Source organism: Populus euphratica, unplaced genomic scaffold (genome assembly GCF_000495115.2).
Source record: "Populus euphratica unplaced genomic scaffold, PopEup_1.0 scaffold633.1, whole genome shotgun sequence".
In the NCBI taxonomy this organism is placed as follows: Eukaryota; Viridiplantae; Streptophyta; class Magnoliopsida; order Malpighiales; family Salicaceae; genus Populus; species Populus euphratica.
Window position 1 is genome coordinate 50,596 of NW_011500498.1, and position 11,749 is coordinate 62,344.

Below are 11,749 nucleotides of genomic sequence, written 5' to 3' on the forward strand. Positions count from 1 at the left end.
GCGTGGTTTCCCTCCTGAGAGATGACAAAATAATTAGGAGATAAGTAACGGGTTATTTGAAGGCAATTCAAATTCCTTATTATAATTTAATTATTGAATAATTAATTCAATTTGAATATAATTGATAAATAAATTTATATATTTAAAATAAATAGAATTCAAATCAATTCGTTTTTAATATTAATTTCACCATCTTTTTTTGGAAGACAGAAAAAGAAAAATATTTTAGAAAAGCTAATTTTAATATTAAATTAATTTCTAATTTACCTTTGTATCATTTTTTTAAATTAAATTCTATTTGAAATTCAATTATTAACTCCCAAAATAATTCTAAAAATGAAATTTTATTAGAACCTCCAAATTTCAATTCAGAAGTCTACAAAGATGCTGTAAGTAATCCATTCATGCAAAAGCAAAATATGGCTTGGCTTCAACTTTTACCTATACTCTTGTAGCCGAAAGGGGCAAATGGAGGGGGATTTTCTGAAGAACCGACTCTTTTCTCGTACACAAAATTTATAGGTAGTTGTTGACATCATTATGTGACCAAAAAGTGATGAAACCTATGAACTTACAGAAAAACGAAAGATGAACGAGCGCCTCATGTACACGTACAATATTGCGTGAATTTCATGCATTGAAGAGTTTTCTAAACGGGCCATCCTTCCGGTCTTTTGCTGCTTCAGTTAGAGCAAGGAACCGTTTGAAACCGGTTGTGGCAGCGCCACGTCCAAGTGCAGCAGCTCTAGCAAGTACATCTTCTCGGGAAGCAATAAATCCAGCTGTAGAGTTGGCAATTGCAGGACTTGCAGGAACAGGGGGGGCAGCTGGTGCGGCAGCTGGTGCAATTGAAGGTTGAGCAATTGCAGGGCTGTGCTTGTTGAAGTCGTCAAGTATAGTCTGCTGATCTGCTTTTTTAAGACCCTGATCAAACCAAGCATGATGAAGAGTGCGTCAGAAAAAAGAAATTTGATTTAAAAAAAATGGCAGACTTGCTTGAAAAGTTTAACTACTAAGGTGTTCAGAAACGTGAAAGTTGTTGAGGCAAACACAGAATTTGAACCTGTTGATTTTATTAGAAACTGCGGTAACACACAACTAGAAAGCAGGAATTGCCATATACCGTAGTTTGACAGGTAAAAGTATCCGTGATTGTGGAACCAAATATGCATTCCTTTCTCATTTTTAAGTGGGAATAAAACTTGTGTTCCGAATTAAGCACGCATGAGAAATCACGCAGTTTTACTTCCTAAAGAAGTATAAACAAAATGAAAAAAAAGTTGGAACTGAATCCACACGAGGTTAATATTTTTTGGCCTCTCTGCAGAATCAAATTGCATTAGTCTCTTCTTAAGGGGGAGAAAAGGAAATGAAAGAAAAGGGCGAGAGAACAAGTAACCTTTAGCTCCAGAATTCGCTGGAACTCCATTGGTGTTCCCTCTGGTAGCAGTGCCCTATATGTATCTGCTACAGAATCAACTGGGGAGAGTATAACCTGTAAAATGAAAATTACTTTGTATTAGGAACAAAAAAAAAAAACTGCAAATGAGCTGTAAAGTAAAAACCATCATAAAGTTCATTACAAACCTTCAAAAGTGCTTCAGCTTTACTCATCTCACGGCTAACAAACTTCGAATAGCTAGCAGCACTTGATGTCTGTTTGAACAAAATAAAACAAAGAAAAACAGCTTAGTTTGGGTAACAAGGCCCATACAATCATATTCTGCAGATCCGGGCAATAGGGCTCCATAAGAGCTATGGTTACTGAAGTATAGCACCTTCCAAAGCTGGAAAGCTTCAATCCAAACAGTATGCAAATTCTTAAATTCTACCACTGCTCTATGAGCATGCGTAATGTACAAATGTTTATATGGGAGAGCTAACTCACCTGTCGACCAAGGGAAGGAACCTCCAGAAGAATTGTCTTGACAGCTTGGGTATCTAGAAGCATCTGCAATTGCATCATGCCATTTGTAATATCTGAATTACATTAAACAATAAATAATATGGTTCTGAGGATTTTTTTAAGCCATTATTTTCACAAACATGAATAAAACAGATTATTTTCTTACTTGTATAATCTTTTCAAAGGCCATAAGCCAGTTAAAAAAATTCTATCTCACTCATGTGATTGTATAGAAGTTTTCTGATAAGATAGACAGCAGCATATATTTAAAAAGGAAATATAGACAGCTAAATCAATAAATAGCAGACTAGGTGGTCAAGCTTAACAAACACCATGCAAATCTTTATACAAATTACAAGCTTAAATTGTCAACTAGTTTGCAAGCACTAATGCATGGACTAAGAAATTTGAATTTCATAGAAGAAAAAATTATTGAAGACAAACAAATTTCAGTTGGTGCAAGGGATGCAACCCAAATGCCAAAACAAAGAAAACCTTGCATCGCATAATGTAACTAATGGCTGCGTTATAGCTAGATGCATGAATTACCAATCCTTGAATTTTAGTCATTGAAGCCAACAAACTAAAGAAACAATCAAAATAGTCCTTACTTGTTGGGCTCCAGTTTCTGATATTTGCTTGCATTTGAAAATGTTAGCAAAGAAGCGTGGGCCAAGGGATGATGCAAGCTGGACAAAAATATCAAAATGATCACTTTGAGCGGAAGAGATGTATTAACCATGAAAGGTCATGGGATAACCAAAGAAAAGGGTGGCATCATCCTCAATAAATGATGCTGAATGTACATTAAGTTAGATAAAAAACATAACATGCCATAAATGGGAAAAAGAAACCAAATAATGATCTACGGTAAATAATGCACTAAGTTTCTAAGGCCAAGATAGCAATATCATCATCATGAACTCTCCCACTCCAATCACCTTGTCCAAGAAGTACTGGAAATGTATCGGTGAAAGAAGTCTTCCTAGTGCCGGAATGCTGCTTGAGAGGATCATATTTATGCCATTCACATACCTGCGGAAAGATAGTTCTGTTATTTATGGAATTTATATCCAACCCAAGTACTCAAGATTAGAATTTTAAACAAAGCAGATTACTCTGATTGGTCGCCAACACTTTCAAGTGTTGCCCATGGAACACGTGTCATTGCAGCCATTTCAGCATCAAATTTAGTTTCCAGGCCATGCACTAGGGTCATTAATGCCTCTGTAATAAGCCCTGAAAATTCTTCCTGCACAATCGAATGACTCCCATGCTATATATATGAAAAGCAGAATTTCTATGACAGAATCTATTGATGGATGGGTAGTACCTCAACTGCTGACATATCCACTCCAGTAGCTAATTGATGATCGATTATCTTGGATACACTTTCAGCCAGTTCACCGGACTGTCAAGAAAATTAAAGCAAGATTATGAAGACTTCAAAGCATCACCTGTAACAAGGACAAATGAATAGCCAACTTGATGCTGATGGTACATCCATCACTTCCAATCAGAGGAAGCAAGCATCAAACAAACTTAATGTTTTTGAGAATAGGCTTTCATTAATAGCATTTACATGCCACCTGTATTGGAAAGCATGACTGAACACCCAATATTGCAGTTTGGTGCGTCAGAAAAACACAGTGATGAAGTTTGGTAAATGTACAATAGCACATAGGCAACTGATACTTCAGTTACCATAGGAATCAATTATGACAAGCCACTTGAATCATAACTGCTGAAACATCTTTTCCTGAAACTTAAAATTAGGTCAGCTATAAAGGCCAAATTCTTGTTACTGATTTAGATACAAAACATGGTTTTAATTTCGGAAAAATATAACCATCAGTATACATTTTGATTATCATACTTTTCAAACTCAAAGTCGACAATTGAAATGCCTCTAGTCAGAAAAGTTGAATTGTGTTCATGGACCACGCTTTAGTATGACCAGTTGAGAAAACTCCTTTGTCCACTTCCATTTACTGTTTTTTGTTTTTCTGTAATTCCTATTCAAAAGTTCATGCATTGCAAATCTACTGAATGTCATCATATAACTAATGAGGCTTCAGATATAGAGTTGTAAATGTTGGTTCATGATTTACTGCAACCTTGGAACTTAATTTTCTTGTGCAGGTGGCTTTGCTCTAACTAGTTGAAGAATATGGGAAAAACAAAAACACCTTTGATAATGAATTGTGGTGGGGGTTTTTCTGGAGATTCAAATTTTTTGTCCTTTACATATACTTCTGCCACAAAATGACATGAAAAGATAGACAGAAATGCAATACAAAACAATTGCAGAGAAAAGTAACGAACAGAGAAACTGACTGACCGTTATTTGGCAGTATTCAGCTGAATTGACAATGAGACAAATCACCCTTTCATCTCTGTCAGATGTCTGTCCAAAATGAAATTATAAGCAAAATGCAAATAGTTTATGTAAAAGATAACCAGATTTAAGCAATTATGAAATTCTGATACATAAGCTGATACCTTTATTTGTCCATCCATACCCGTGGCTGCTGCAACAATCCCCATACCACCCTTAGGTAGTCTTGCCTTTAGCTTTGCTGCATATGCTTTGAGAACTCTTTCAAATACCTAATGATGCAAGGAAAATAGGATAAGCCAACTCCAATATTTTCTATACTTGTATGACAGAGGCCATCTCATCAGCTTCGAGGTCAGTTGAACACAAGACAATCTGTAGAATCCATTTTCCAATTAAGTTATGGTTTAAAACTTGAAATCACCTATTGTGCAATAGCAACCACACAAGTTCCAACATCTTGGAATGCCTTACTGACTAGGAGAAACTATCTGAGGAACTGGAGTCTGAATTGTTTTTAACTGCTTTCACAGCTTCCAATGAAGTTAATCATTAGAATTGTTATTGTTTCTTGTTTAGAATGAAAGCTTTAGGAAACTAACCTAAAATCACAAACTTTCCAAGGTGCATTGATGGGATAGAAAAGAGATTTTTCGTGATAGTTTCCAAATGACATGTATATGTTACATGAAATTAGAAAAATTCTCTTTAAAATCCTGTCACCACCCATGTGCATATAAATTCAAAATGCATTTCTATATTCAAATATTTAAGATATTCAATTATTACAACTGTAACACTGACAATAATAAATGAAAACCAAGATATGGATTCAGACGAAGTACCTTGAACAAATTTAATAATGTCTGGTTCTTTGTGAGATTACTACACCTCTTTAAACTCCTCTTGATTATAAGAAACAACTGAAAACACAACAGAGTTCTATGTCATTGGACTACAATGCTACAGTGAAATTCTTAAGCAGACATGCATAAGTGGCGGATCAAGTGTTAAGGTAACCATTTCAGCACCTTGCTGTGGCAAGAACATGCCTTTTCCAGATACAATCTACAGTGCAGATCTGTAAACACATAATGCATGGATCGAACACTAAATGGCAAGCAGAAATGTTGACAGTTCATAATTGAGACTACAATAAGCATTTGAGAGAATAATTCAGTTGGCTGTCTAATAACCTGGCCCTGTTAACATTATTCTTCCAACTATTAATTATTATAATCGATCAAAATATAAATTGAAAAAGAAAAAACACTGCCACTAAGAAAAGGCATCTAGTTAATTGCACATTTAAGAAAAACTAAGTTAACAAGAAATTCTATCTAAAATCGATTGAGACTTCACTCTTAATGAAGTATAAGAAGCATTTAAATGACCACAGCCTGAAAGGGAAGAATTTTGGAGATTGATGCAAGGCAGATAACACTAGCATAATAAGGTATAGGCTTATTATACCAGGTATGCTTCACTAGCAAACTAACATACGAGTTTTCCATCTACACTTCCACAATCTGGAGATGTAAATTGAATGCAAATAAATGCATAACAATTAATGATTACAGGAAACTCACACCAGGAAAATAAGTCAACTTGTTCTAAAAGAGAAAACAACTAGAAGGGTGTAATATTTAGTTAGCAGTGCAAAAAAAAATGTTAATAAGGTATACGAACTACCATGGAATCATCTGCCAGGTATCTGTAAATTATATATAACTACTGTTAATACATTGTGGTTACAGCAACGATGAGAAATACAATTTATGTCCAGCTGCTTACCTGCATGCTACTTGTTAAGACATTATTCTGACCACCCTCCTCGATATCCCATGTTTCCTCCTGTGATAAGAAATTACAGTTCATTGAAAAATAAGCACCAGGTCATGTCAAGATGCATATGTAGAGAGGTGATATAGCCAAACAACCTGAACAAGTTTTTCCAGATTCTCCATCAGTGTTTTCTGTTCCAGTTCGATATATACTATCAAATGAGGTTCAAAGCAAGATGATATGATCCCATGGAAGTTAAACTGCAAAATCAATGAGCACAGACAATTTTCAAGAAATTAGAAAATCTGTAGTAAGGTAAAAAAATGTCAATATCAAAATTGAATCAGAAAGACCACATGAATATCCTAAGATCCAAATATCAGAGAGCTGAAAGGGAGATATTTATTGAATTAAAATTTCATGATGCATCCAAGCAGAGGATCTTTTTTATCATTCTTGTAGCCCTGAATAATAATTAATCTACAATCTATTTTGACTCAATAACTAAGAGACTTCATAATAAGATTGCCTAAAGGGCTTGGAAATCACCACTAATTTCAAATTTCTGTCCAATGCAGCATATGCATTAATAGCCATGCATATCATAAAGCATATTTAATGCTATTATTAAACCATGCGTGACAGAACCATATAAGGAGAATATCTACCCCAGCTCCTGGCACTGACAAATCTTTATTTCCATCCTTCTCCTGCAAGCACAGAACACCAGAAGGGGAGACAATTAACTTGATAACCCATTTTAACAATATTTTGATTACTTATCAGGCAGAATTCAATGCATACTTCAGGCACGCTCCCTTGGTTTGCAGCAAACTTTTTTTCATACTTCTTTCGAATATCTGACACGCTTTGACCATTATTTTCTTTACCAATTTCTTCAATCTCATTTCCAATCTCTCTACTTCGAGTGCCTCCTCCAAATTTCTCGGCCAATTCATCCTCAAATTCACGAGTTCTTTGTAGTGCCTTTAGACAATTTTCAGAGCATAGATAACATCAGGAGAGGTCAAACTGTCATAAAGAAATAAAGAATTGAAAAAAAAAATTACATGCTAAAGAAATTAAACATTATTAACATTGCCAAGGATTTATCCAAGATATTAGATAGAGCAAAATGAAGGTTTTGTGTGGTGATGCAGTCTCTTAGGGATTAAAGCTAGATGGAGCTGCATAGCATTTCAAGTAAACACTTGCTACAAATTGCTTAAAATAAAGATAAAACTACTCAAAACAGAGCCTGAAAAGTAAAAATCAGCAATGCCGGAGAAATCACTATGAAAGAAATTTATTTCACATGGAAAATGAAGAATAAAGTAACACTCAATACAATATCCACAGCTATACTGTGACTTGTTTCAAGAAAAAATCAGCAAAATGTATAAAACAAAAGAATGGTTACCATCAACAAGGTTCCAACATCAGGCTTCTCTTTGAGATAATCAAGTATCACCTCCAGTTGCTTCCTGGTAACACATTGAAAACAAACTTTATGGTTATTTACATTATTATCCTACAAATAAAGCACTGCTGTTATTCCAGAAAGATTATGTTACTCGTACTCAAAATTATTAAAGTTCAATGCCAAAATACAATGACCCACCTTGTCTTCTTACAGAATTGGATACAGAGCCGGTAAGGAACATGCCATGAGGGAGGAAAGATCTTCCATGTATCCTCATTTGTTCTTATCCGACGCTTGATCCACGCATATCTTCGTTCAGTTTTATCCAGCTTAGCTAGTTCTGGTCAAATAGAGAATACGGAAATTTCAAAATTAAGGATATACAAAAGCATGGCACTAAAAAAAGATACGGACAAAATAAAATGGCACGACAGAAAGGGATTACAAGAGTGACAGACCAGCTCCTTCAAAGATCTGTTCATAGGAAGTAAGCTCCCTGCTGCAAAAATTATTTACCAACTCTTCCCTCACAGATGGCTCTAAAGCATCAACAACTAAGCACGCATCAGATAAATGCTGAAGTAAATTAGCTTCCTCTGTTTCTTTTCCAGTACCTAAGCTGAGATAAAATAACACAGAAAAAGAGAAATAAACATAGATAGTGTGTTTCTCAAGAGAGGTAGAAGGAATAGACAATGGCAAAATACTTGAAACATGAATATGATAAGTTGCTCTTCCTTTTATTTATCAGCCTTTTGGAAACAGCTCGCTCTCTTTCATTTTACTTTTTTCATTGGTTTTGTTTTCTAGAGAGCTCTAGTCAAAATTTAGGTTATAAATGAGATGACTGTGCAAAAGTTTTAAACATCCACAGCAGTTAAAAAAAGTTGAAAAGCATATTATTCTTCAATTGGATATAACAAGATGGGTGGGTCAGTTAGCCGACTTGAATCCAAGAAAACAGTCACCATATATTTTTATTACAAAAAGAAAATTACTCATTGTGTATTAATAACAAAAATATATGCATGTTAAAACAGAACAAAATATAAAAGCAAATTACTGTAAGAGAAACTCAGCTTTGAATAGTATATTATAACAACTCACATATCTTTTACAAACACGGGAAAAAATTACAATCAAAATCAAGATGCATATCATCTACAACTTTTACATAATGCAAAAAAGAAATATCAAATCCCATGCATAGTTTAAAACCATACTTAACTGGTTTTAAACCGCATTATGTGTACCCAGAAATCAAATCACAAACCTAATAGGTATTAATCTCGAGTCCAAAATCCTACAGGCTTGTAAATTCTTGAACATAGATACTTCAAGTTCAAGGCATGCAGATAGAAAAGGCAAGCACAACGGCAGAGGATAGGCAGTCAAATCATTATCTTTGAATAGCATACTTAGGCATTGGTTTTCCTGTTCTCACAGGCAAAGGTTAGGTCCTATCAGGTTTGTGTGGATTACTTAAATTTGTAATCCCTGCTAAAAATATCCAATTTCTCTTCGTGATTAACAAGTGCATCAATCAAGAAACATAAGAGCATACCTTGAGAAATCAGAAAATACATGTGACTTGAGTAGTTGCTTAATATTTTTGAACTTCTCCCTGAGCTCTGTGATCTTTGGTATATCCCTATAGGCTTCAAAATGACTGCATAATTGATTTACTGCCTGGAATTCAACATGAACCAGCATGTTTTAAACAAAATGCAAATCAAAAGAGTAACAGCAAAGAGCTCCAAAAATATTTGAAATACATTCAGATCCATAGACAAATGAGACAGTAGAGACCAGATATTAGACATGACATTGATAATCGAAAGGCTTCAGTTTCCAAGGGAGTTTGCATGGTGAAGATTCAAATGGGTAAACAATACGCCTACTAAACAAATTTCAAGGATGTCGATTCATTTATACTGAAGTATATGAGAATCACAAGTCTCCTATGTCTCAAAGTTGTGGGCCCAGTAAGTTAGTAAATGACTGCAAAGGAGCAGTTCACTCATTTGAATAAGTCCTAAGATAATCACATGTTCATCCCCAATGGAAAGCATTGAGATAATGTTCAACTAGATACATTAGTCTCTATCTGAAATCACAGAAATAAAAGAAAAGGAAAATCATTGAGATAATGTTCAACTAGACATACAAAAAGTAAAGAACCTCTTAATCACCAAAATAGAAAAATATAATGATTCCCTAGCAGATTAGGTACCTCCAGCTGGGCAGCTGCCTCCTTATATTGCCGTTTGGAAGCCATCACTTGAAGCTGCTCAACAGCAGACACTGCCATAGAACCAAAAAACATGTTATATCACCAATTTATGCACAAAATGTTCAAATAAAACATAAAAGGATTCATCACATTTTATTTTTGCTTTCTCTAGAGTGAAAAAAGTGTTGCATTTCACAGTACTGCATCTCCCCTAGGGATGGGACTTTTGGAAGTAAGACAAGGTGTGATGCTCAGAAAGGTGCACATCCATGTGCTAGGATATAGATGATAAAAAATTAACACATGTTTTGATGAAAACAAGCATTTGCACATGAGGTTGAAATACCGGTTTTCCAGGGATTTTTTTTCACTTTTTATTTGATTCTGTTCCAATAAAACAACTTATACATGAAAGGTAAATTTTATCACAATCAAAAGTTCCGCCAATATTTCCAATCTATATAATGCTATCTTTTATTTTTCAAGTTTAATTTTTCCTTGCAATAAAATATCATATTGATCGACTTGCAAGAACTCATCTCAACACCTCTACCAATCCAATTTGAATGACTTATTCCAACGAGCTTGATGTAGTTAATAATTTAAAAAACAAAAATCACCAGTTATTGCATACTAATAGTTCCAATTACAGCAATGGGTTTTTATTGGCATGACCAACCTAACATAGTGAGACGATGCAGAGCTGTAATTGTGGTTGTTATATGCTTCTTTGCAAAATCCAACTTCTTGATGTCACGACATATTTCCTGAACCATCGTCTCACTCTGCTCAGCTTTGGATTTTATTTCCCGAATCTTGTACATGAGTTCCTACTCATCAAGGAAAAATTAAAAAACTATTCACGGCTGTCTACCAGCAAGAATAACACATTTATGAAACACAAACTGTACTTAACCCACAACTCACCTCCACAGCATGTGTAGCAGCAGCAAGATCTTCCTTCGCTTTTGTTCTCGAATTGCTCTAAATCACATCAAAATGCACATAACCGCGACCATCAAAAACTAAAACGAGTGTATTTCTAATTCCTAACACCTAATTCTCTATTTCCTCAATTCATAACACATTTACATGTAATATTCCTTCATCTAGTACCAAAAACAAATAGACAAAAATCCCAGCCGCAGCAATAGTTCAAGACTTCACAATGCCAAGGCAGATGCATAACTAACGAACAATTAAAACGCACAAAAGATCACAATTCACGACCTGTTGCCGAACAGCGGCTAGTATTCCGGCATCTACGCGACGAATCTCACTATGTATCTTTTGCATCAGCGGCTCAACTCCAGACAAAGACGCCTCTGCATATCAATTTACGAATCAATCAACAAATCATACTCCGAAATATAAACATCATTTCCACTAAATTTAACACATAAATTACTTAAAAAGAAAACCTGTAGGAAACATCTGGTTGATATACTCCAATGCACTTGACTTGTCCATCTTTGACAAAATCAAACGCCAGATTTCTTCACGTCGCCAAAATTCACCTAAAAAGACGAATTAGATTACGAAAATCTTAATCGATCTAAGTTACTGAGGGTGATTGTGAGATCTGAGTGGTGGTTGGTGATTTACCTGAAGAGAAACGACTTGTCGTTTGGAAGAATGATCTTCTTCTTCCTCTCGATCACTGGACTCTGTCTGTCTGTCTGTCTTCCAGTTTTTGCTTCAACCGTTAAACGTTCAATTTTTTCTTGACAAATGGGAAAATAAAGTATATACTGTATGTTTTATTTTATTTTCTAACATTTCATTTTCATGAAGGAGGTCTCCCCTCGATTCCTCTCGGTTTGTCGTTTCACGGGTTTTTTTATTTTATTTTACCGTAATTGTGATAGTTCTCTTCTCTTTTGCCGAGATCATGAAGTCAGGGTGATGGGGTCGGTCAAAGCCCTAGAGAGCCCGCTGTGCAGATACTTTTAGAAGTTTTTTTAAAAAAAAAAATTATTTTTTATTTTAAATTAAGAATGTTTTGTGTTTTTAGATTTTTTAGTATATTAATATTAAAAATAAATTTTAAAAGATAAAAATATA

At 34.8% G+C, this 11,749-nt stretch overlaps 1 protein-coding gene across 2 annotated transcripts; it reads right to left on the minus strand.

Annotated features, from left to right (window-relative positions):
* Positions 1 to 325: 325 nt before the first annotated feature.
* HIT1 (Membrane trafficking VPS53 family protein) lies at positions 326 to 11,478 on the minus strand. Of its 2 annotated transcripts, none has more exons than XM_011011800.1 (25): positions 11,291 to 11,478; positions 11,107 to 11,181; positions 10,916 to 11,010; positions 10,613 to 10,669; positions 10,365 to 10,515; positions 9,686 to 9,756; positions 9,017 to 9,141; positions 7,911 to 8,071; positions 7,651 to 7,792; positions 7,450 to 7,513; positions 6,834 to 7,016; positions 6,698 to 6,739; positions 6,185 to 6,289; positions 6,039 to 6,098; positions 5,090 to 5,167; positions 4,409 to 4,516; positions 4,248 to 4,313; positions 3,240 to 3,317; positions 3,025 to 3,158; positions 2,848 to 2,941; positions 2,518 to 2,595; positions 1,889 to 1,951; positions 1,588 to 1,656; positions 1,400 to 1,495; positions 326 to 924 (listed from the first exon to the last, which is right to left on the minus strand). In XM_011011800.1, exons 2-25 carry the CDS (start codon positions 11,153 to 11,155, stop codon positions 631 to 633), a joined length of 2,463 nt encoding a protein of 820 aa, XP_011010102.1. In that variant the 5' UTR covers positions 11,156 to 11,181; positions 11,291 to 11,478; the 3' UTR covers positions 326 to 630. The 2 variants fall into 2 exon arrangements, with proteins under 2 accessions (XP_011010102.1, XP_011010101.1); XM_011011799.1 differs by having other exon boundaries at positions 11,107 to 11,202.
* Between the last annotated feature and the right edge of the window lie 271 nt (positions 11,479 to 11,749).

Bases quoted from the DNA above. Each gene is read 5' to 3' on its own strand.
- HIT1 (XM_011011800.1), bottom strand. From the start codon at position 11,155: ATGGACAAGTCAAGTGCATTGGAGTATATCAACCAGATGTTTCCTACA. The intron at 10,670-10,915 runs GTCGTGAATTGT...GATGTGATTTAG, and splicing joins TAGCCGCTGTTCGGCAACAG to AGCAATTCGAGAACAAAAGC. The intron at 3,318-4,247 runs GTCAGTCAGTTT...TTTTCTTGACAG, and splicing joins CTGAATACTGCCAAATAACG to TCCGGTGAACTGGCTGAAAG.